General features: G+C 55.9%; 1 protein-coding gene across 2 annotated transcripts; it reads right to left on the bottom strand.

The window, feature by feature from the left end:
* Positions 1 to 891: 891 nt before the first annotated feature.
* On the bottom strand, positions 892 to 24,736 carry SETD1B (SET domain containing 1B, histone lysine methyltransferase). Of its 2 annotated transcripts, none has more exons than XM_074321001.1 (17): positions 24,651 to 24,736; positions 23,719 to 23,906; positions 23,398 to 23,496; positions 22,496 to 22,766; positions 20,369 to 20,481; positions 18,278 to 19,498; positions 13,916 to 14,731; positions 13,197 to 13,458; positions 12,768 to 13,105; positions 12,571 to 12,685; positions 11,555 to 12,034; positions 9,060 to 10,310; positions 7,710 to 7,876; positions 5,887 to 6,018; positions 5,682 to 5,801; positions 5,466 to 5,603; positions 892 to 3,554 (listed from the first exon to the last, which is right to left on the bottom strand). In XM_074321001.1, exons 2-17 carry the CDS (start codon positions 23,890 to 23,892, stop codon positions 3,381 to 3,383), a joined length of 5,871 nt encoding a protein of 1,956 aa, XP_074177102.1. In that variant the 5' UTR covers positions 23,893 to 23,906; positions 24,651 to 24,736; the 3' UTR covers positions 892 to 3,380. The 2 variants fall into 2 exon arrangements, with proteins under 2 accessions (XP_074177102.1, XP_074177101.1); XM_074321000.1 differs by lacking the exon at positions 24,651 to 24,736 and adding an exon at positions 24,393 to 24,638.
* Positions 24,737 to 24,786: the final 50 nt, after the last annotated feature.

Here is a 24,786-nt window from a genome sequence, read left to right as displayed (position 1 = left end):
TACAACTCCGAAAAGCAGCCCATCCCTAACGGACACCTGCCCTGCCTTCGTTCCTTTGCTCACACTGAGGCTGCCAAGAACATCCTTGTACATCCTACTTGGGGCTGTCGGGTTCAAGTCCTGACAGTGGAACATCTGGGCCAAGAGTTATGCGTTATTTTAAATACTGATTGTTAACATCTAAGTTTTCCTCCTACAGGGGGTAGCAATTTCTGCATATGTGCCCATCCCCCACCCCGCCCCATGCTTGCCAAGATTGGGTAAATGGTATTGTGATATAATTTGCATTTCTGTAGTAAGAAATGAGATGCAGCATCTTTTCAATCATGTTGCTTCTTGCTGAGGTTTTGACTCTGTCCTTCTCAGGGATAAGTGGACATCGTCTAACAAACCCTATGTGGGCCCCTCAGTTACCCCACCAATGGATAAAGCAGAGTTGAGACCTACCTGGGATACCACAAACACTACATACATGTAATTTTTTTCAACCTGTGACTTTTATCAAAGCCTCTTCCTCCCTCAAATGCAGACAAGAGCACTGTCTTCTTAAATCTGAAACATTTTTGAGTTCTTCCAGGGATGGCGATAGGATATTGGATCTTGTTTCCTTAACTGCAGAACTATTAGCAGTGTTAAGGTTTTAAGAAAGATTCTAAAAGGAAAACTTTAAAAAGCTGTGCAAAGGTCTAGTCTGACTATAACTTGACTGAGTTCAGGGAATTCACCAACAGGGCTCAGAGTTCAGGAACTGCTGGGCTGAGAGGACCACATCCATCTACTCTTTCCCTCTTCCCCCAGCCCAACCAGCCCACCCTCTGTGAGAACAGGGTGCGACCCCAACAGAAAGAAGAGAGAGGAAGAGGGAGAGAGAGGAGAGCAAGAGAGATGGCGTATCTGTAAGAAAAGTCAGTATATTTATGGTTTGCTTTATAAAAGTTACTATAATACAATGGTACATAGTATTGAATTCACAAAAATATGAACAAATATTTACAGCAAGACACACCCACAACGGAAACACTTCTCTTCAAAACAAGTTACATACAGATGATAGAGCCTATATGCACAAATATCCCTAAAATTTATGGGTTCTTTTCTTTTCAGGAGGAGGGAGGCAGGGAAGGAGGGACAAGAAAAATAAAAAGCAGAAACCCCCAATTCTGTAAAAACAAAATTTGTTCAATAGAAATGAAGGCATTGAAAGAAAAATGGGCCAACACATTTCTGGATATGGCAAACCATTTCAGGGGTGGGGCGGGGGTTCCTGGGGATGGGGAGGGCCCGGCCCCTCGCTGGTTGGGCAAGGTGAGGCCAGGGTGAGGGCTAAGGCTGGCCCCGGCCCCTGGTTTCCCCATATCACCCCCCACTTCTTTTGTGAGGGGTGGGGACAGAATGAAGACAGCCCCTTGGGGGCTGCACAAGTAACTTAAATCAGCTGTCTCTACGAACTACACATTTCCTCATGTGAAAAATAAATATTTCCTCAGTTGCACACTTAGGCAGAAAACTGCAAACGGAAGAGAAGTTCACCGCTATGCCCAGGTCCCCCCTCTGTGTCTTAATGCCACTGATTTCACTGGCCTTGAAACCAGAGGGCAGTCTCAAACAGAGAGGGTGTGGGGTGAAGAAATTAAAAAACAAAACAAAACAAAAAACAAACAAAAAAAAAACACAACAAAACCACCAACGACAAAAAAAGAGAAAAATAACAATTCTTTGTACAGAATTTACATGATAACAAGCTTGACACAAGCTGAGATACCAGAGGCCCCAGGCCTGCATCCGCAGTGTGGGGGCGGCCCCACGGGGAGCTCTCCCTTCTTGGTGAGGATGACTCCTGGTCACAACAGTCACTTTCCATAAATTATTTACATGCCTGCTCTGCTTTCTGGGGTGCGGGGGACTTGCGCGCGCACGCGTGTGTGTGTGTGTGTGTGTGTGTGTGTGTGTGTGTGTGGTCTTTTGGAAATACAAAGAAATGAGCAAAAAAGTCTTCCCACATGTTTCTACAAGAAACAATGTTCCCGAGAAAAAGTCCTTATGGCAGCGTATATACAGAAGTTGGTTCTGAACTTCAAAAGCCTATTTTTTCCCTTCGTTTGATTTTATACACGCACAAGAAAAAAATTCATGGAAATAAACCCTGAAGAAGATGATGGGAAGGGGGTAAAAAGGGTTAAAAAAAAACCTGTCAGATTTAGATCTGAGTTTTAAAAACTTTACCAAGATTTTCCTTTCTCTGAGAGAAATAATCTTCTCCGAAAATAAATATGCTCTTGACTTCTTGGGGTGAGGAGGCTGTTGGCTGGTGTGGGCTGGGGGTGGGGGAGAGGGGTGAGCAGGTGAAGCTTATAAACAAAAAAATGCCACGTGTACACAGTCAGACACCTCAGACACCCGTAGTGGCGGGACTAGGGGCCCCGCCTGCCCTGGGAAGCCCTCCTCTCGCCCGGTGAAGGTGAGGGCAGGAGAGAGTAGACATGACCCTTCCCAGTGCCCCACCGGCCCACACTGGGGCCTTCGGGAGGCTCCCTCATTGCTGGCATTCGAATGATAAAGTAAACATTGAACCCAAGATTTTGGGGGTGGCAGGGTGTGGGGTGGCTGGGAGAGCCCAGAGGGGAAATTCCTACCTGGGACCAGCTTGGCTCTACCAGGGTCTGCGAGGGGAAATGGCGCCCCCAGGAAGCTGGGGAAGGAATAGACTGGGGGTGGGGATTGGAAGGGGGTTTCTTCTCCTCACTGAGTCCTCTGGCAGAGAGGGGGAGCCTTACATAGTGTTCTGAGGTCAAAGCCGCCTGCCCAACCCCCCTCTTTTTTGCAGCACCTGGCCCAGCGCCCTGGCCCAAGGGTTCCAGAACATAGGCCAACCAAATGGAGCCCTCTGCAGCTCCCACCGGGGGTCCCCGCTCTCTAATTCTGCCTTCACATTTCAACGGTTAAAATGTCTCTTCGTATGATGAGAAAGAAAGCAAAGAGAAGACAAAACAACATAGCAGCATTCATGGAAGGAGGCTGATGATAATAAAGACGGGAAAGAGAAAAGACAGAGAAAGAGAGATGGAGAAAGGGGAGCGAGTCAGGGAGAGCAACACAAAGACAAAGAGAAGTTCATGTTGGAGTTCAACAAAAATCCTCAACGGAGCTCTTTTAGAAACCACAAGACATGGGCTGACAGACAGAGAAGCCCTTTCCCACTGAGAGGCTGGAGCCACGGGGGTCCTGGGGGTAGTGTTGGGGGCGCCAGGCCCTGACATGGCCACTGGGTAGAGGACAGCACCTGAAATGGGGGTGGGAGGTGGGGACAGGCCCCGGGGCCGTGAGGGTCCACGCTGGGGAGCCCCTGGCGGCAGCTGACATCCTTCCGCTGGGCGCTGGGCCTAGTTGAGGGTCCCCCGGCAGTTCTCGGAGCCACAGAGGCAGGGGATCTTGACATCCTCGATGGGGAACTTGTAGTCGTAGGTGATCTCCTCATTGACGTTGATGTGTTGCTTGGAGTAGATGACGATCTTCTTCTGCGACTCCACCGTGATCACCTTGGCGTAGCAGTTAGGCTGTGGGCAAGGCGGGAGGGGAGGATGAGCTGTGGACCCCGCCCAGCCGTCCACCACCACGGCCACCACACTGAGCCTTACTTGCTTGCTGCCATGACCCCCATGCCCACTGCCATATGGGTGACCAGGACCTCTTGCCTCTGATATTAAATAAGAATGATGATGGTAATAATAATAATAAATTATTTCCCACCGCTTCAATTTCCATTTATATCACAGGTGATTCAAATCTATGTATTTCTGGCCCCGGCCTCATTTCTGGGCTCTACAGACGGGGTAAGCAAACTCTGGCCCCCGGCTGCCTGTTTCTGCAAATAAAGTTTTATTGGCACAGAGCCACACCCATTCATTCACATTTTGTCGGGGCTCCTTTTGTTACAATTGTAGTTAAGTAATTGCTAAGAAATGGTCTTGGCCACAAAGCCAAAAATACATACTATCTACAGAAAAGGTTTGCTAGCCCTGCGCCAGGCCCAGAAATCCTCCTGCTGCCCAGTATTTGCCTTTGGCAGCTCCAGAGATGTCTGTGACTTAGTAATGTCAAACCTAAGTTCTAGGGAGCAGCTGCAACACGCACCCAGGCCCCCAAGCCTCCACCTCCCACACTCACACCCCACCAAGACCGAATCCAATTCACCACCACACCCAGTGGGTTCTATCTACTGCGTTCGACCTACTACCACCAGCCACGCCTGGACTGCAGTGGTTTCTACTGCCTCTCTGTCCTCTGAGAAAATCTTCTCCTGACCTAGATACTGGGGAAATCTTCCCAAAGGGACAGCAGATCCTGTCACCTCATGGCTCAAAATTTGGTGGCCTGCCTTGGCTTTGAGAGAAAGTCCTCAGTTCTGCCTGTAAGGCTGAGGGACCTGGCACCCCAAGCCTGCCAACCTCATGCTCTCACCCTGCCCTCCTGCCCCCAGTCCACCCCCACTGCCCACCTTGCTGTCCCTCAAACAGGTGTCCTCCCTCCCTGCCCCAGGGCCTTTAAGCAGAATGCTTGCCCCACTCACTCCCTCACCTCGGTAATTCCCGTATTCCTCAGCTCTCACAAGAGAGTGACAGGAAAGTCCCCACCACCCCCAATGATCAAGTCACAACCAGGCAGCTTGGCAGGGACTGAGAACTTGCTGTGTCAGCACACTCAAAGGGCCCACATTCAGTAACCCATTTGGTCCTCCCAACAACCTACAAGGAGAGACCGTCATCATTCCTGTTTTACAGATTGGGAAACTGAGGCACAGAGACATTCAGTAAGTCGCCTGCGGTCACTCACTAAGCAGCCACGTCCAAACTCAAAGCCAGAGTTGGGGGTACTCGCCCAGACTCTGGCCTGCCTCCTGCTGGAAGCTCCCGATGCCAGAGCCATCCTTGTTACCAACACCTCTCGCCCCCACCAGACCTCGCCATCCACTACAGTCGCCAATAGCCACGTGTGACTATTTCAGCTCCAATTAATTAAAATCAAATGAAGAACTCAGTTCTTCAGCCACACTGGCCACATTTCAGTGCTAACACCGCACTGGGTGAGTATTGAGTCAGTGGACAGCATGGAGGCAGAGTTTTCCCACCACTGCAGAAAGTTCTAGTGGACAGCACTGCCCCAGAGCGCGAGCCCTCTGAGGGCTGAGCCCGACCCACCGAAGCACAGAAAAAGCCCAGCACAGAGAAGGAACTCCATGATTACCAAAGGAACGGGCCACTTCCTGAGCACCTTTCGTCTCATTACACCCACTTGACAGATGGGAAAACTGAAGCTTGGAGGAGAAAGGCTCCACGTGCAAGGCTGCACACCCCACCCTCGGTGGACCCTGAGCTTGGGAAGCAGGCCGTGCTGGTTCCCGTGCCAGGGGCTTCCGGTCCCCCTGGCACAGTGGCAAGAGCAGTGGCGGTCCCTTGCTGGGCACTCACGTTGCAGCTGTGGTTGATGAAGCGCGCAAAGTTGCCACACTTCGTGGCGTCGATGATGGTGTCATGGTCCACCCGGAACATGTAGCTACTCCCGATGCCCTCGTCCTCGTAGCGTTTCTCCCGCATGTCCGCGATCACCTGGCCGGGAAGAGGCCTTAGTCTGGGCTGGGCCAGCCCGGGACCCGCCCCGACACCTGGCCACCAGGCAGTGCCTACCTGGCGGATGTTCTGGCCCACGTACTCGATGACCATCTCATCAGCCGCGATGGGCTCCATGGCGAACAGGCCCCAGTCGTGAATGTGGCTCTTGCAAAATTTGAGCTTTTTCTTTCGGAACTTGGGGGGCAAGGAGTGGAGACATGAGAGCCCTGGTCTCAGGTCCCGCTGCCACCCCTGCTGCCCTGCTCGGGCCCGGCCTCACCTTGAGCTGGTTGAACTTGAGCAGGTCACTGTCACAGCTGCCAGTGAAGGAGGACAACAGGCGGCGCTGCTCTGAACGCCGCTCGGAGCCGGCCCGGGTGGAGGCGTGTGGCTGTGCGGGGATGCTCATGCCCTGCCCAGGGTGGTGACAGGTCAGGGAGCTGGTTCCACCGACCCTGGTGTCCATGCCCCCACCCTAAGCTCTGGGTCCCTGCTGCCCCAACTTCCTTGCTCTGGGCTTATCCGTGCCTGTCCTGTCCCTAAGTGCCACCTCTTCTTCTCACCAGAATACCAAGCTCCTCCCATCTTAAAGGTAACGACATAACTTAACCTTCACTTGTGCTGTCTTTTCTCATCTCAGCAAGAAGATTCAGAAGCATCTCTGCTTCTCGGACAGAAGATGGTGGTGTGTGTCTACTCTGACCCCTGTGGCTCTCATTCTGCCCCCTCGGAGCCCCACATGCCTTCAAAACCACGCCTCCTCCCTGGACACCCGCGCATACCTTCCTTCTCTTCGCCTCCCGCGTCCTCCAGCCCAGCCCTTACTGCTTGGAGCTGCACTCCTCCCCACACGTTCTCTCTTTGTGAGCTTGTCCCTACTCTGACCTTCAGTTAACATCTCCAAGCTGATGATGCCTGAGTGGGGGTCCCCAGACTGGAAGTCCCCCTCCCCATATTTATATTGTACCTGTGTATCTGACTGCCTGCCAGGCCTCACTCCCCGGATGTCCCAAAAACCCTCAAACGCAAGCTGTCCGAAAGTGAAGGTGCCACCTCCCTTCCCACCCTGGCCACCGGCTACCCAGGCTCCCAAAGCCAGATCCACCAATTCCCTTGTCTCCTATACGTAACCCAGCCTCCAGTCCTGTCCATTGGCCCTTTCTAACATTCCTGATATTCTTTCAGATGCATCCCCCTTTTTCCTCACAGCCACCCAAGTCCAACCCATCCACATGTCTGGAATGGGAACCGCAGTAACTGTATCAGTCTCGCTTCTGAACCCCTACAGTCAGCTCTCTACACAGGAGCCAGGGTGAGGTTTGAAAATCACAGACAACCATGCCACCCTCACCTCCTCTCGCAAACCTCTCCTGTGGCCTGCTGTCACACACTGAATACAAACCCACTGAAAACCCAGTCTCTGTCTCTTTCGCCACAACTAGCCTTTCCTTTCCTTTCTCACACCACTGAGTCGGTTCCTCCCTGCCTCCTCACCCTGTGTGACCTACTGGATTTAGTGAACCCCTCTGTTTCAACTTTTTTATTGAAGTCTTTCTACTTCTCTGTGGTCTCTCCCAGTTATCCACATGGCTCATTTCTTTACTTCATTCAAGTCTGGCTCAAATGTCACCTTCTCTGATCCCCTCTAACCTGCCAATCCATAGCCTCCTCTCCTGTTTCCTCCATAGCATTGTCTCCACCTGGGATTCACTTATTCGTTCACTTAATTATTTCCTATTCCCAACTGAAATGTAAGTTCCATGAGAAAAAGGATTTTGTTTTGTTCACTGCTATAGCCCCACAAGAGTGTCTGGGACGCAGCAAGTGTCCAATAGATATTTCACCTAATTTTAAAAAGGAATGAGTGAACCTTCTGTAAATGCAACTCAACTCTGCTCACGTCCCTGATTAAAACCCTTCGGAGGCTCTTCACTGCCCACCACTCACCTCACCTCTCACACCTGAGCACCCAGATGTCTTCCTCCATGTGCCAGCCCCTCTGGTTCCACAGCCCCTCAACGTGCCTGCACCCCCTCTAGGAGGACCCCCACCCACTGCCCAGGCCAGGAGGCTCTGGTGTGTCCAGGCACCCGATGGCAGTACCTGGGTGTCTGTGGGGGGCTCGTCCGTGCTGGCGCGGCTACTGTTGAGGTATCTGAGCTTGTCCTTCTTATCGATGGTGTAGAAGCCCTCGCTGCGGGCACAGCCTGTCACGTGCTCACGGATGCCGTCATCCCGTTTCTTTTTCTTAGCTGAAGAGAGGCTGGTGGGTGGGTGTGGGTCAAGGGCCACATGGACATTGATGGTAAGCCCTGTAAGGTCCCTCAGGTGACCCATCCCACTGGCTCGGCCTCTCCACCCTCAGACCAATCTCCAGGAGGCTACAATATCCAGCTTCACTGCTCACACCCACGCCACCAACTCCACTGACAGTCAGAACTCTGTGAGGGGTACCCAGGTGCATGGCCTGAGTGTGTTTCTTATCCATTTTCTGCCTCAGTTTTCCCATCTGCAAACTGGGGTAATAATGATGCCTCTCTGAATGACTACATATGCTTACAGTGCGTAGCAGGATTCCTGACACAAAGTAAGTGCTCAATAAATTAGTTTAGTATGATTACAGGGATGATGATAGCGCCAACCTCAAAATGCTACATTAACAATCGACTATCAGGGTAGCATCATAGTTAAGAGGCCAGATTTGCCTCGGTTAAAATCTCAGCTCTGCCGTGGGCTGCTGTGTGCTGCCACAGGCTGCTGTGTGCTACCATGGGCTACTCTGTGCTGCCATGAGCGGCTGGTTACCAGCATGCATGGCCGGCAGCCACTGTGAGTGGCCGGCAGCTGGCGAGAGCTTCCGTGAGCTGCTGACCAACGACCGGCGACCGACTGCCTCAGTCGGTGGGGGAGGGGAGTGCAAAGCTCATAATACCAGCGTGGGTCAGAGAGCTGTGTCCTACACAACTAGACTGAAAAACAATGGCTTGAACTGGAGGGGTGGGGGTGGCGGGCAGAAAAAGGGGGGGGGATCTGTTCTGCTACTTCATACCTGTGGACTTCGGGCAGGTCACTTAACCTTTCTGAGTCTTGGCTTCTACATATATAAAAGGAGAATAATAATAGCCCTACCTCACTGGGTTGTTGGGAAAATTAAATTAGGTGATGGGAGCCCAGGAAGGGTAGGTCCTCAGTCAGTCTCTGCCACTGTTACTTTTGGCTCTAAGACCTGCTAACTCTGGGGGTAAGATCTGCCTCCCACAGAGGATGTGTTTAACAGCGGTGATTCCGTATGGAGCCTGGCCTGGTGTCGGCACGCGGACACTGCTCCACAGGTGACAGTGACTTACGCTATCGTCTGCACAGGTATCAGGGGAGATGAGGCCCAGAGAGGGGGGCGGCTTCCTGCGTGGTAGGAGAGGAGGACCCCCCCCCCGGCCCCGTCTGGCAGGATATAGGGATGGTAGACCCAGAGCGTGTCATTGAGCCAGTCCATGCCGTTGTCCTGCTGCAGCAGCCGCTCATAAGTGACACATAGGAAGCGGATGTCCTCCTCGTCGATGCCGCCGTTCCAGATGTCATATAGGATGGTCATCTCCTCAAACTCCGTCCGGGGCCGGAAGAGGGGCTGTGGTGGTGAAAGCTCGGGCGAGCCTGGGGCCACCAGGTCCTCGTGGCGCTTCTTAGGTGGCCGGCGCCAGGAACTCCGTACCTTGGCCAGCTCCATGAGTTCCTCGGTGACTTCATCTCGCCCACGGGGGCCCGGAGGGATGGCCTCAGAGGGCCACTGGTTCTCTAGCTCCTTAAAGGGCAGTTTGGTGGGCTCAACAGGTGGTGGGGGTGGGGGTGGGGGAGGCTGGGGGGGCAGGGGTGGTGGGGGGGCCGGGATCCCCGTGTTCCGGAAGTCCAGGGTCACAGTCCGGGGGTCATGGGTGCTGGGGAAGACCGGGGTCTGTGGCTGGCCTGGCAGGAGCAGAAGGTCCCTGCCAAGGGTGGCCGCTGCTGGTGGCCGGACCAACGGCCCATCCAAGGAGATCATGGCTGGCGGGGATCGCCGGGGCCGGCCCGGCTTCCTCTTGATGGGGGGCGGGCAGGGGGCCAGAGGGGCAGGCAGCAGGGGTGGCAGCTGAGCAGGCGCCCGAGTCTGGGCCCGCAGGACAGGGACAGGCAGCGCCAGGGGCAGGGGCAGGGGCAGGGGCAGAGGGAGTGGCAGGCCCGTCTCCAGGAGCACTGGGGGGCCAGACCGCTCATCGCGCCGGCCAGCTGGGAGAGGGCAGACGGGCAAGAGCAGAGGCCCACTGGGCTCAGGAAAGGTGGGTGTGAAGCTAAAGTCCCGGCCAGGTGTCCTTGGGAGGCCCCCACTACTCAAGCTGGGGGACTGGGAAGGGTAGGAGAAGGGGCTGCCGGGCACCTGTGGGGAGTTCAATGACAGGCCACTATTGCCTCCTGACAGTGGGGCCTCCCCACTTGGAGTGCCCGGCACCGTCTCCGTGCTCTGAGACTTGGCTAGACTGCCACCGAGTCCTGGAGTACGTGGGGGCTGGTCCTCGGGGGGAGGCTCAAGAGGGACGGGTAGGTGTGGGGGGTCTGGGGTCTCAGGCTCTGGTGGTGGGCTGGGTGGCCGGGGTGGTCGAGGGGGTGGCAATGGCGGCTGCAGGGGTAAGGAAAGCAGTGTGGGGGGTTCAGGCTCCGCCTCCAGGTCCTCCCCTGCAAAGAGGTAGGCAAAAACCAGGTCACTGTTAGATTCAAACACCTCTCAGTGCCCTATTTATGATGCCCTACCATGTACTTGATTCCTGACCAACTCATAGCCCTGAGTCTCGCGAGGTTCTGAGGACTGTCCCCCTCCAGCTAAACCACTCAAGGACTGCTCAGCACCCAGCCCAGGGTCAGGTACACAGCAAGCGCATGATAAATGCTGGTGAAGCAAATCAAAGACAGAGACATGGCTGCTGGCCTTTGACACTGTCTTTAGAACAGTGCTCCTATGAACAGGGAACATCCTGTGGACTAAGAAAATGGGGTCTGCTGTCAAATACAACTCGACAAGACTCTTTTTTACAGGACTTGTCAGAGCCTTTAAGGTTTTCTTCTAGTTCGTATGTCCACTGTCATACAATGTATTTTCTAACTTATCTGCTGTTATCTATCACCCTGACCTGGGATGTAAACTCTACGAGGGCAGATATTTTCGTCTGTTTGGTCCACAGTTCCATTGTCAGTACCTAGAACAGGACTGGGGATGCAATAAAGGCTTAATGAATATTTGTGACAATATTTAAAGACTTGTGGTTCTGTAGCCAAACAACAGATTTAAACAAAATACGATGAGTGGTGTTTTTTTTCTGAAGGACTTATTAGAGGTACAAACTAACCACGTGTGGCTATGTGAGTTTAAATTAATTAAAAGTAAGGAACAATCCAAATGCAGTTCCACAGCGCTCTTTGTGATTTCAAGTGCTCTTAGTGATGTTGTGTCGAGTGGCTACGGTATTGATAGGTATTGGATGTTTCTATCACTGAAGAAAGTTCTACTGGACGGTACTGTTAGAGCCTTTAACACGCTCAGTGAAGCTCCATCAAGACGGTGGAGGGGGCAGTGTCCACGGCCCCTCTCACCTGGCCCAGCACCTCAAGCTTCCCCACCTGCCTACCGCTAAAATCACCATATACACCTGACCTTTTTTGGTAGCATCTCATGGGACTAACAGGCCAAGGACTAATCCTTGGGGAAATACTGGCACTAAGGAATAGTTCCCTATGAGAAACTAACAGGTGCCAGGCTGCGTGCGGGCACATTATGTCCTCTCACTCTCCTCCCACATAACATCATGTGGAAGGTACTGTCCACGGATCCATTTTACAGACAGGAAACTGAGGCTTGGGATGTCCTGACAGTCAGGACATCCTGCCTCCGTCCCCACTATGCTCCCGGGGGCTGCAGGTGTTACCTGGGGTGGGCTCCGGGGATGGCAGGGGCCGAGCCTCCACCTCTTTCACAGGGGGCTCTGGAGACAACGACCTGGACCCTTCCTGGTTCAGACCTGGCTCCTCGGGGGGCTCTTTGCCGCCAGCCAGCTCCTCCACACTCATAGGCAGCGAGGGTTCTTCCAGCGTGGGGGCCCGCTCCTCAGGGACTCCGTCCTCAGCCTCGATGGCCACTTCCTCTTCCATGCGCACGGGCTCCTTCGCCGATGGCCTCAGGGCCACATCCTCCTCCAAGCCCTCGTCGGGTGCGGCAGGGGCCATGCTCTCGTCAGTGGCTGCTTCTTCTTCCTCCTCTTCCTCCTCCTCCTTCCTTAGCGGCAGCTCCTCTTCGTCCTCTGAGGATGACGACAGGGACTCGGAGCTTGATTCAAACTCAGAAGACTCCGAGCTCTCACTGCAGGACGCGGGTCCCGCCTTGGAGGTGGTGATGCTCACTGTCTCCTCTGCGTGGGGGACACAGGGAGAGGCCCTCCCATTACCGGTGGTGCCCCAACCACATGCTTCCCCAAAGGGCTCAAACAGGTGACACCTGGCCTGAAGGTGGCCCTCAGATATGTGGAAGGGACAAGAGTGTGTGAACTAGTCACCCTTTTTTAAAATTCAGGTAAAATCCTCCTAATAGGAAACCCTTTTAGACAATTCAGTGGTATTTAGCACATTCACAATGTGTACAACCACCATCTCTGTCTAGTTCCAAAATACTGTTATGAGCTCAAGAAGGAACCAGCGTCTTCGGCTCTTGCCCCTCTGCCCCCCCAAGCCCCAGCCCCTGCTGAGTGCCAGTCTGCTTCCCGACTCTATGGATGGACCTACTTTGGACATTTCGCCTACATGGGATCATACAGTACGGCCAGTCCGTGTTTTAATGAGTTCACATTTAAAGACATTTTGCCCAGGAAGTATTGGTGGCGCCGCTCAGCCTCTGCCCTCTGCAGAGGGACCCTGGGCCGGACCCGGGGCCGCAGCCTGCCCCTCTCACCTCCATCTGAGTCCCGTTCTTCCTTCTCACTCGCCTCCGACGGGGCCGAATCTTCACTGTCATTCTCAGACTCGTCCAGGCTGTCATCGTCGTCGTCGTCGTCGTCGTCGTCATCCTGGGAGAGAGGGAGGGACAGGTGAGCCACAGGGACCCCCTCGCCTGGCCGGGTACCCCAGGCCTCCCTGACCGAATGGCACCTTATCGGACGAGGAGGAGCTTGAGGAGGAGGAGATCTGGCTCCTGGGGCCTTCCTCCTCATCCTCCCCTTCGTCCTCCCCGTCCTCTTCCTCCTCTGTGCTTTCCCGCTCCTCTTTGTCGGAGGCTGAGGACGAGGGTGAGGTCGTGGAAGATCCCGAGGAGGAAGACGCCGATGACGATGAGGACGCGGACGACGATTCCTTCTCGTCCTCCTCCCCACCGCTGTCCAGCTCCAGTGGCCGCGCGGGCCGTCGCCGCACACCCACGCCCTTGGGGTCCCGCTTGGCGAGCTCACAGGGGGCATCGGCCATGTCCCGGTCCCGCTCACGCTCGGACTCTGTGGGGAGGAAGGGTATCAAAGCTGGGCTGGGGGGACACGGAAGGAGGAACCCAGTGCACCTGGTCTGTGTGTGGGGGGGGACACACACCTTCATCTTCCTCATCCACAGAGGCAGAGGGCCGCAGCCGCTTCTGGTCTCCAGACGACGCTGTGTCGGGCGGCTCCTTCCTCTTGACCTTGAAGGAGGGCAGGCGGATGGCCCCACGCAGCCCGATGCTCAGGCCCAGGCCCTCGTAGCCGAGGCCCTCGCCCTTGCCCCACGACTCCAGCAGGCACGAGGCGATGCGGTCCTTGGGTTTTGGCCTGTCCTCGTCCTTGTGCTCACCAGACTTTACCGGAGTCAATGAGGCCTGGGGTGAAGAGAGCAGGGGACGGTCACGGTGGTGACGGGGGTGCTGCCAGCAACCCCATTGGCTGGCCCTCCCTGAGCCGCCTGCCTTCCTCCAACAGTGACAGATGCAGAGTAACTGGTCACTTCCTTCCTGCAAACCTGGCTGCACTCTACGTCCACCTCTCAGGACACCGCCAGTGCTCTGTGCCTCACTGAACCTCAATTTCCTCACCCACTCAGCGGGCTACCACAACTCCCTGCATCCGACAGTGGCTTTCCCACTCTGGAGATTGGAATCCACAAGACACGCACGGTAAGTGCACATCTGTACCAATACACATTTCACAAAATAATATTCCCGCCACCCTATTTTGGAGGTGTGGGTAGCCGTTTTCAGTACTGTGCTTTGGGAGGAGAGTCCAGGCTGGGCTCCTGCCCACCCACCACCTTGGGGTACCCCACACCCGCCTACCCACCTTTGCCATCCGTTCCTTCTTGTCCCACCACTCGTCGAAGGCCCGGAAGGCCACCACCTCCACCATCTTGCGATTCAGGTCGCGTTTCATGATGGCCTTGAGTTCCTTGAGCACCACCAGCAGGACACCATCCACAGTGGCCTTGTGCGGGTCCTCCTGGCGTGGCATATAGCCTGGTGGTGGCACTGATGGGTCAAATTTGGGCATGGGTGGCCAGTGCTGCCCGCGGCCTGGGCCGGTGTTGCTCAGGGAGAATGGGCCCCGGTAGGGCGGCAAGTTGACAAACTGCAGCCCTGCTGAGGCGGCGGCAGCTGCAGCAGCCATGAAGTGTGGGTAGGGACAAGCGCCCTGGCCTGTCATCAGACGACTCAGCATCTGCGTTTGCATCTGGAAGGACATGGGCATGCCGCCCCACTGGCCACCTAGCACGTGGCTCATGTCCACCTGCATCACGGGAAACAGCCCTGGAGGGAAGGGTGGCAGAGGTGGCAGGATGGGCGGGGGTGGGACACCAGGTGGCGCTGGTAGAGGTGGTGGGGGCACTGTCACAGCTGGATGGGAAGGGGGCGGTGGGGGTGGTGGGGGCGGCAGGGGTGGGGGCATGGGGAAGCCTGGCTGCGGTGGGGGTGGTGGTGGAGGTGGGGGCAGTGGTGGGAAGCCAGGGGGTGGGGGCAGTGGCAAGTTTGGGGCCAGCACAGAGGGGGCCACAGCCCCTGGGGTCACCACCATGGGCTTGGGGCAGTCGGCACTGGTGATGGGGGCCGAGGGCATCTCATCATCCGAGATCTCCATGTCCTCTCCGGAGGACTGCTGGCCCTGTGGGGAAAGCATGGAGGGAGCAGTGAGGATAAGCCTGGGAGGGTCCCAGAGACCCACTCTGAACACCAGGCAGTTGGAGAAGAAGCCTTCTGCAAGACTAGTGAGCAACATGAATTTTGCAATTCTGATCCTGGTCCCCTCCCTTCCTGGCCATGTGGCCTTAGCAAGTCACTTAACCTCAGTTTCCCCATTTGCATAATGGATGGGCATTATAGTACCTGCCTCATTCAGTTATCATGAGTATTCATTCAGTCACTCAACAAACATTTACTCAGCATCTGCTGTGTGCCAAATACTCTTCTAGGTGCTGGCAACATAACCGTGAACCAGAGATACAAAATTCTTGCTCTCGTGGAGCTGAACTAGAGGGAAGAGACAGAGGGTAACCAGGATGAAGATGTGAAATATATAGTCTGTCGTGGAGAAAAAGAAAGCTGGGAAGAGAAATGGGGTGTGAAGAGGAAAACAAATTCTGTTTCAATTTGAGTGATTCTGTTTCAATTTGTATTCAGAGAAGATAAAACTAATAATTACCACCTCTACAGCCAGGTGCCTTTCTAAGCACTCTATGTATGTTAACTCAGTTAATCCTCAGAAAAACTCTACAAAGTAGGTCTCTTATTTCCATTCTTACTGATGAGGAAATGGGACACAGAGAACTTAAGTAACTTGCCCAAAGCCACACAGCCAGCAAAAGATAGAGGCAGGATTTGAGGCAGGAAGAGGCTCTCCAGCCTGTGCCCCCAGTCAGCTCAGCCTGCTGCCCTCACTGTGGCAGAGACAGCCCAGTGGAGAAGGTGACATGTGAGCAAGGGGGTTTACCAGTACTAAGGATATATCAATAGGAGGTATGTTTTTGTTTTTCCTTAATTAGTTTTTCACCTAATCTCATGACTCATGAGATTAGGTGAATCTCATGTTTTCACCTAATCTCATACTTAGTATGGGCCCATGTGAGGCTGAGTCTCATTTCTTATCTGCACTGTAGCCTCACAAGGTGGGGCTCTACTCCCATCCCAGGGAGTCGGAAGCCACTGGCCCAAGAGGTACAGCCAGTCAGACAGAGGGCTGGGACTCCAGCCCAGGATGCCTGGCGGTGAGGGAGCTGTTGCTGGAATCCAGGGAGGAGGTACCAGGTGAACAGGGGAGGAGTCAAGGATGACCCGGGCTCTAAAATGGGCAGAGGCCCCTTCACATTAGGACACAGGGCTGTGGGGAGTTGGATGCCCAGGAACTAGAGAAAGGCATTGGGGCCCACATGGTGAAGGTGGAGCAAGAGGGCAAGCAGGGGTGAGGAGAAAAGGGTCGGCCACCCCCAGGCTCTTGTTTCAGGACAAGAGGCAGGAAGGTGCTCCGGATGAACTTGGCTGAAGAGACAGAGACTTTGTAGGTTGCAAGAGACAGGGAGTGCAAGTAAAGGCTGAGGGGGTGGGGTCTGTGCAGGCTCTAGGGTCAGAGGTCAACCGACAGGTGAGGGAGGTCTCAAAGGGAAATGCGGGAGGGAGCAAGAGAAGGAATACCAAAACTATGGCAGGAGCAGGACACTCTGGATTTTGCTAGGTTTGTGTCTGTCCGTCTCTCTGTCTGTGTCTGTCTGTCTCTCTCTTGGTCCCCATACACATGCTGAGAGAACTGGCAGGCTCAGTCTGGTACTCAGGGACAGCGATGGGAGATCAGCCCTGGACAGCGTCCAACAAGGCAGGCACAGCACACAGAGGGTTAACCCGTCCATGCAGCCAGCCAATCAGGAAGAGACCCGGATCTATGCTCCAGCCCTCGGCCTGCCCCTCCCTCCGCCCCTCTGGCACCTGGGGGTGAAAAGTGGTGGGAACTAGCCAAGCGCCCAGCACGCGCTGTGCCTGGAAGCTTCCCTTGGGGCACCTCACTTAGGCCAAGACAGTGTGAGACAGGTGCTCTCACTGTCCCATTTCACAGAGGACGAAACTGAGATTCAGAGAGGGAAAGTGCCTTTCCCAAAGTCACATAACCAGTAAGTGACAGAGCTGGGACTCAAGGCTCAAGGACTGGAGCCTGCACTTTCAACCACCAGCTGCTCTTAAGAAAAGGAATTTCTCCCCCTGCCCTCCACCCCGCAGTGGACCCCCCTGCACTGCTCCCTAGCCACAACTGGGACTCTCGTAGTTCAGTCCGGAGGAGCCCGGGTGCTGCTCTCCAAGCTGCCAGCAGGGGGCTCCCGAGGGCCAGTCTGGAGGTTCAGTACACCGGGGCTTCCCGGGGTTAAGGTCCTGGGGCATCCCAGACCCCAGCTTTTGGAACCTCAGTCTCCCCTTCCATACAGTGATAAGGTGGGAGAGCTCAGTCTCTCCGGCTACTCTGTACTTCCTCGCCCTGGACCAGGCGGTCAACATGGTAAACATACCCTAACCCTAGGCAGCCATAAGGGAAGAGAGGAGGGCCAGCATCTCCGCATACCTGTCAACTCCCCCTGCCTGGATTGCTTGGCCCCTGAAACCACTTCCCCAAATCGGCCTGGAGGCTGGCTCCTGGAGCCCAGCCACCTGCCATCCCCTCCCAGGTAGGCCAAGTTCTTCACTGTTCCTCCCTGAGGCAGCCAAACCGGCCTAATCAAAGGGCTTGGGAAGGGGGACCCTCCGCCCTGCAGCCACCCACAGGGGCACAGAGCTCTATCTAAACCCCTGGCTGCTCATGCCCGCCGGGCCCACAGTTTCCAACACAGGTCTCCAGGAGGGCCAGGGCAGGTGCCTGGACAAAGAATGGAGAGAAATGGAAGCCAAGCAAGATGACCTAAAACTAAATTCCCCTGGACACCCCACCAGGAGAATGTGGTACACAGCAACCTTCACCCCAACCCTGAGACTGGAGGTTTGGGCAATGACACCACAGACGAGGATCTAAGGATGAGGAAAGTGTAGAGGGAGGCAACTTTGCCTGCTTCTGGCTGTGGGCCTCCTCCAGGGCTAATCCTTAACTCCTTCACTCCTGGAGCCATGGAGAGCAGAAGGGAAATTTCAGTGCCCTCCCTGCCTGCCCACCATAGTTTCCCATCTCTTCAGAGGGCACCAGGTTCTGGGAGACAGTGCTCCAGTCTAGACCAGCAGAGCACTCTGAGCAACCTCTCTCCCCAATTTGCCTGAGCCTCAGGACCAGCCCTGACCATCCCCAAGCCACCCAACAAAGAAGGGGGACCAGAATCATCACCACAATTCATACTCTTTGGGGTCTCAGCAAACTCCCACCAAAGAATCTCAAGTCAGAATTGATCCCTAGGAAAAGTCTTGATTTCCCATACCTAACAAGGTGAGCAACAGAACTTGGTCAGTTTCCCTTCTCTCCGTGGCTGCTAGGAAGCTCAGGGCCGAACTATATGCTCAGCCTGATGCTTTTCTGCATCCTTGTTTTATTCTCTATATATTGATTGACCTATTATTTTGGCTGTCCTAGCCCTGTTGCTTCTGTGTCTTATCTAGATTTCCTAACGGGATAACATTTTAAAGGAGGAAAGAGGGAGACACAAGACAGACAAAACTAATCCCAGACAGAGATGGACAGACATGGTGGTACCTCATCCATCTTCTCTGAGGTTGGGGTCCTGTCTCCAGCCAGGTCCAAGGCCACCTCAGTTGCCTGGCCCAGACCAGCAGGGTCTGGGGGGCCTGGTTCAGGTGGGGGCCGGGGCCCCAGGCCCGGGTCAAGTTCATCATCCTCATCTGAATCAGGCAGTGGCGTGGGGCTGATATCCTCCAGGCCGGTGCTGGAGGGGCGTGAGGAGGGTGATGTGGGGCCTCGAAAGCCCAGCTGGGAGTTAGTGCCAAAGGGGGCCAATGGGGAGAGCTGAGAGGAAGAGGAGGAGATGGGACTGCCCTCCATCTGTAGCTCCGTGTCCGAGTCCTGCTCCCGAAGGAAGGGCAGCTTGGTGCGCTGCTCCTTCAGCAGCATCTCAATGCGGGAGTCCAGGCTGTCGTGGGGCTTCTCCAGCCCTGCAGGTGATGCCTCCAGTGTGGGTGTGCCTGGACTGTCACAGAGCTCAGGACTCCAGCCAAAGGTCGGCCGGCCACCCAGCTCCATGCTGTTGGCATCGGGGGGTGGTGGGCCAGGTGGTGTGACCGGTTTCTCCTTGGCCAGGGGCTCAGTGGGTGGCAAGGGTGGAGGTACAGGTGCTCTTCGGAAGTCCCCGCTATCACGGGCCCCAAAGGTGGTTGTGGTGGGGGGCTCTTCAGGGGGTGGGGGGAAAGGGGGCACAGGAGTCTGATAGGGAGAGAAAGACTTGAATGTGACTCCAGGAGCGGGGGTTGCTGGGGCAGGTGGTGGAGTGTGGGCAAACGTGGCTGAATCCTGTGGTTGAACCTTGAATGGAGGGCCACTGCTGCTGAGTGCCCCAAATGGGAGGTCCACAGAGCCCCTGAAGGCAGCCGTGGCCCCTGCCACTGCAGTGACTGCAGAAGAGTTGTGGACATAATGGTGCTCATGGCGGCGGTTATAGGCATCTGTGAACTTGCTCTCGTGTCGCCGGGCCTTGAAGGTCACCGTGGGGTCCTGGCTGAAGAGGTAGGAGGGTGTGGGCTGGCGGCTGGAGTAGCTAGAGTCCTGGGAGAAGGGGGTGCCCAGGCGTGGTGTGAGGGGTGTGCCCTGTCCGTAGGAGTTGGGTGTGTCCAGGCGGCAGCTGGAGTAAGCAGTGTCCTGGGAGAAGGGTGTCCCACCACTATTGGGGGTGACAGAGGATGATCCAGAGCCACAGCCTGCAGACAGTCCACCATCCTTGAGGCGCTTCAGGGCATCTGACAGCTAGAGAGAGAGGTGTAGGTCACATCATGGGGATGGGGGTGGGGAATATGCGATGGAATGGGGATATTTTCCCTTCTCACTCTGGCTGCTGGGGAGCTCAGAGGCAAACTGGTCACTCTACACCTGCAGCATGGTAAAAGGATGGGGGAATGGGAGATTGAAGAGGAGTTTCTGGATGATCCTAACCCTTCTCTACTCTTGGAGTTGCCAATTATCCTCAGAGAACCTTGAGGGTTTTTCCTAATCCCTCAAGCAGAGAAAATAGAAGATCCTGACATCTTGGTTTTAACTAGGATTTCTTTCCTGTCTCAGGCTGGCAGAAATCAAAAACCTTCCCGCAGGGGCAGCAAGATAAACCATGGAAACTATGTTCCTGGGAGTGAGGGGGTGGACAAGGGCCCTGTCCCCTCCAGCCTCCCAGTGTTTTAGGATTTAAATAGTATGACATGGTAAATGCGCCTAATGAACAACTCAGCTGACCAGCAAGTGAGCAGTCTCTTCATTCTGGAAAAGCTATTCCTAAGGTTGGTTGGGGAAGGGCTGGGATGAGAATCTCTCTAGGTGAGGGTGGTCCTAGGAGGCAGTGGTTGGGGAAGGAGTCAGTCTCGCTCTGGAAAGAGGACCTGAACTCTGCTTTCTGGGGGCGGGGCAAGAGGGATGCACAGGACATCAGGGGCAGCAGTTTCAGCATTCACATGGAAAGTGGGTCCCAGGTGGTCTTGGGGTCTGTGGGAATCCCAGCTGGTGCGTGGCCAGGCTACTTTCCTTCCTAGGCTCTGGTGTCCAAGGCTGGACATGGTGACAGTGGGGGTGAGGGGCACATCAGTAAGCTGGTGATGGTGAGGGGGGTGCTGATGGCGAGAAACCTACCTGCAAGGTTTCGTTCACAATTGGAGAAACAGCATCCAGCTCGCCCACTGGGAGGGTCTGGGGTGTATATCGGCCTGTGACCAACAATTCATAAAACCGCATGCGGGTTTCCCCTGTGGAAGGACAAGGGATGGAGGACTCAGCGAGACTCTCGGATGGGACAGCCTCCACAGGATGGCTGCCTGTGGGGCCCTTGTGCCTGAGACCCCAAGCCTGGGGAAGCTGTGTGACCCTGACCAAGTTCCCACCTCTCTTTGCACCTCACTCAGGAGTCCTATCTGTTCAGTGAAGCTGCTACACTGTGTGATTTTTCTCATCTTGAGACTCAGAATTTAATGCCTTGTGGGGCTGGGACTCTCCAAATGCAGAATGCCACACTCAATACAAAGCCCCTTCCTGTCACCTGGGCACACAAACAAAGAATCAGGTCTTCCCAGTCCTGTCCTTTTGCCTTCCCACTTAAATGCCAGGGTCTGGTAGCAAGTGGAGAGCAGACCCAGTGACATAGAAGTGACAGTTTGTTGTTAACTATCTGGGGCCAGGTGACCAGCAGGGTTTATAAAACACACTCTAGTACCCCATTCCTGTCAACTCCACAGTCCTTCCTCTGACCAGACTCCCCAGCTGTGCCTGGGGCTCAGCCCCATGAGCCATGTCTGGTAACCCTCCACCCCACTCCACCAGCAGAGAAGGCCTCTGCAGACCAGGGGGCCCCAGATTATTGATATTTATAGAGCCCTGTGAGGCAGCTGCTTACATATGCAAAGGAGACGCATTCCTTGAGCTATGCATTACTGGTCTCTTTCTTGAAATACAAACTTAGTTAGCAGTCTCTGAGGGCCACCCCCACCCCCTTTTTTTTGTTTGCAGAAATGAAATTTTGGTGAGCACACCACTGCTCCTTAACATGGGCGTGTGAAGGGGGAAAGGGCTCCACATTCAAGTCAGGCTTACAGCCACCGGAGAGAGATGTAGATTTGAAAGGGTCTGTATTCCCCCCCCCAGAGTCTGAGAAACTAGAGAAAGGGATGTGGCTTGGACAGGAACCTGGGCTTGTGCCCCCAGGAGACTCACAACGAGGTACAGCTCAGCAAGAGCTTATGGGATAACAGTGCCTGCCCCGGACCTGCACCCCTCCACAGCCCCCAGCAATGTCTGAGATTCGGTCAACACGTATTTATTATTAGAACCAAAAATAAAGATTTAGATTTTTCTGTCTTGGGTTGAATGCCCCAGTTGCTCACAAAACCCCTGGAAGCTTTCCACCTATGTGTGCCCAAGCAGGGTCTCCTAAGAGACCTCCAGAGGCTCTGGACCCAGTCACAGGGCTGCCTGGTTCTCAAAGAACCTGGCACCTTCTTCTATCCTGGTGGGAACTAGAGTCATTGCATGCCCCTCCAGCCAGCATCCAGGAGAAGCCTCCCAGGACCCCGAGGGTGGGAGGTGTGGCCTCCCCAGCCAGCCACTTGGGAGTGAGCCAGCACTGTGCTTAGGAGGTGCTACTGTCTCTTTAAGAGAGAGGAGGCAAGACAGTGTCAACCCTGGAGCACCGAGTGCAGCCTCCGAGCACTATCTGGAACATTATCAATGAAACCACACTCTGGGCCCAGATTGGTTCTCACTTCCAGGGGTAAGGGGTGGTATGGGGGAGGGTCGGACACCCTGGATCCTCGGAGGACTCTCTTTTTAGTTGAGGAACCTACTCTTTATGTATTGAAACGCATCCTAGTAGCTCCCCTTAGCCCCCCCCCCAAATAAACAAACTCTGCCTCTTCCCCTAACATACGGCAACACTGGGGACTGTCTAAACCCAGGCCACCAGCGCTCGGAGAGGGGCCTGAGGGGGTGTCAGCGGTGGGGAAGCTTCTAGGTGGTCCCTAGGGGTGCAGTGGCCAAGGACCGGCACATTTGGTAAATTACAGCTTGTCTCCTAGCAACAGACAACACATTTAGCTCCACGTGACTCTACCCTCAGGAGGGGGCAAAGAAAATAAGATTGTAGGAGGGCACCCAAGGAAGAGTGAGGGGGTCCCCAACACTGCAAGAGGAGTTCCAGGAGGGAAAGGGGTCACACTGACAGGTTTTGCGCCCTCCACAGGGTGTCCTGAGCCAGCAGCCTCCACTCACCTTTGGTGTCCAACTCCACGTGGATGATATTGCCCATGACAGAAGTGCTATGCAAGTGCTGAACCGCCTCCTTAGCTCCCCTGACTGTGGCAAAGACCACCTTGGCAATGCCCAAGTGCTTCTTGGTCTTGGGGTTATACAAAATCTCCACCTCTTCCACCTCCCCATACTTCTTGCACATGTCCCTCAGGAAGTTTTCGCGGATGTTATCATTCAGCTTGGCAAATGTCACCTGCTTCGGAGGCACCGGGCCCACGTAGAACTCATCGATCTGGCAGGGGACGAGGGGGAAGGGAGTTTGGAGAACATTGAAACTGAAGGGAAAACAGAACATTCTCCACTCGCCAGCCCGTGTAAAACAATGAAGGGTAAAAAAATAAAAAAAAATTTTGGGAAAAAAATGCACGCGGGCGGGCCCGGGAAGCGAAGGATTAAATCGTTTGGAACGTGGAAGTCCTCTGGGTTCGAAAGGAAAGGGGAAAAAGAAACAGTTTCTCTTTCCCCACCCCCCACCCCCATTCTGGCCTACTCTCCCAGCTGCGGGTCAGGGGCAACCCCTTGGGCTAAGAAGTTGTTCCTCTAAAGCCTCAAGGCTGGGAAGGGGGGCGGGTCCCGGAACCAAGCCCCCGGGCTGGCAGGAGCCAGGTGGGGACCCGGAGCCCCCAGCTGGGCGGGCAGGACACAGTATCAGCGCCTTGATTACAGTTTCACCGCAGTGTTATTCTGTTTACAGTAGCTCAGAGGGGACACCCCTCTTGCAGCAATCTCCCCCTCTCCGTCAAAACTTCCTCGGCCGGGACGGCGGGAACTCAGAATCCGGCTGGCCTCGGTCAGGACTGGCGTTATTTTCGAACTCGGGGTGGGAGGGGGGAGGGACTTTGGGGCCGGGGTAAGGGTCCTACCTTGAATTTGGGCACCGACAGCTCCAGCTCCTTGTTTTTGGTCCAGATCCCGACGACCCGGGGATCTTCGACAATTTCCACAGGGCGGTTGCTGGACATCTGTAGGGAGGAATTGGGGGGCGGAATGGGAGGGCTGGTCCCAATCCCCAGGGGCAGGGGCAGACCCCCCCCTCCTCCTGGCACTTGTCAAACTCCAGGGCTGGGGACCCGGCTGACAGTTGGCCCGGTGGTCTGGACGGGGGTCCCCAGGCCGCTCGGACCTCATTCCCCGGCGCGGCTGGGGGTGGGTGGGGGCGGCGGGGAGGCGCGCCGGCTACTCACCGCCAAGCTGAAATGCTGCCCATCGTAGCGGTACAGTTTATGATGCCCCTTTTTCAGAGCTGGGTCAATCATCAACTTGTAACTTCTCCAATGGTGGTTCCTCCTCTCGCCCGAAGGGCCGGGCTGCGGCGGGGGCTGCTGGTGGTGGTGGTGGTGGGGGTGACTGTTCTCCATGCCGTTAACCCAACCTGAAGACGAGCAAGTTGTTGTCGTCTCCGCCGCCTCGGCGGCGGCGGCCGCTTCTACACACACGCGAAAGAATCAAATCGTCCAGCCCCCACCCCCTCCCACCTTACCAGCGCGCCCCAAAAGGCACTGTCTCGCTGGCTCCCCCCAAAATAAGAATGTAGCGAGATAATAACCCTTCCGGGAGAATTAGGCGCCCGCCCGCTCGGCCACCGTCTCGGGGCGGCAGCGAGGGGCTCCCGGGGGCCTCCGGTGCGGGCTGGTGGGGCCCGGGGTGCCCGGAGGACGCGGGCTCCGGCCCATAGTGCCCGCCCCGCAGCCCGGCGTGGCGCTCGCTCGCTCGGTCGGCCCGGCTCGGGCGCGGGGCTTAGGGCAGGCCTGGCGCCGCCCGCCCGTCCGCCCGCCCGCCCGCTTGGCCGGGGCCGGGGCTGGGGGCTCGGGCCGCCCGGCTGCCGGCCGCGGCCTCTCCCTCCCCGAGCCGCGCTTACATCCCCGCCGGGCGCCGGCCTCCCTGCGCCGCCAGCCAGTACATGGTGTCCCCCGCGGGAGCCGAGGCCGGGGCGGCCAGACGGGGGGCCAGGAGGGGGGGGCGCCGCGGCCGCGGCTGCCGGGCCCGGAGCTGCTGCCGCCGCCGCCGCTGCTGCTGCTGCTGCTGCTGCCCGGGAGGCGGCTGGCGGCGGAGGCTCGGCTCCCAGTAGCCGCACATCCCACAATACACCGCTAAGGAGCCCGACCCGAGCGCTCACCCTCCTCCTCTTCCTCCTCCTCCCGCTCTTCCTCCTCCCCTCTCCTTCCTCGCCGCTTCCCCAGGCACTCTCCCGGCGGCGGCAGCTGCGCCGCCAAAGCCCCGGGCCCCAGCGGCCCCCCACCCCTCACTCGCGC

This window comes from Rhinolophus sinicus, linkage group LG16, assembly GCF_036562045.2.
Source record: "Rhinolophus sinicus isolate RSC01 linkage group LG16, ASM3656204v1, whole genome shotgun sequence".
NCBI classification, from domain to species: Eukaryota; Metazoa; Chordata; class Mammalia; order Chiroptera; family Rhinolophidae; genus Rhinolophus; species Rhinolophus sinicus.
Note: the sequence above shows the minus strand (reverse complement) of the source record. Positions and strands in the feature narration are given on the sequence as shown.

What these genes read in the sequence shown, in the direction of transcription:
- SETD1B (XM_074321001.1), bottom strand. Translation starts at nt 23,892, where the DNA reads ATGGAGAACAGTCACCCCCACCACCACCACCACCAGCAGCCCCCGCCG. An exon ending in TGTGGATGAGGAAGATGAAG is followed by an intron (nt 13,106 to 13,196) that starts GTGTGTGTCCCC and finishes TCCTCCCCACAG; the next exon opens with AGTCCGAGCGTGAGCGGGAC. An exon ending in TCATCAACCACAGCTGCAAC is followed by an intron (nt 3,555 to 5,465) that starts GTGAGTGCCCAG and finishes CCTTGCCCACAG; the next exon opens with CCTAACTGCTACGCCAAGGT.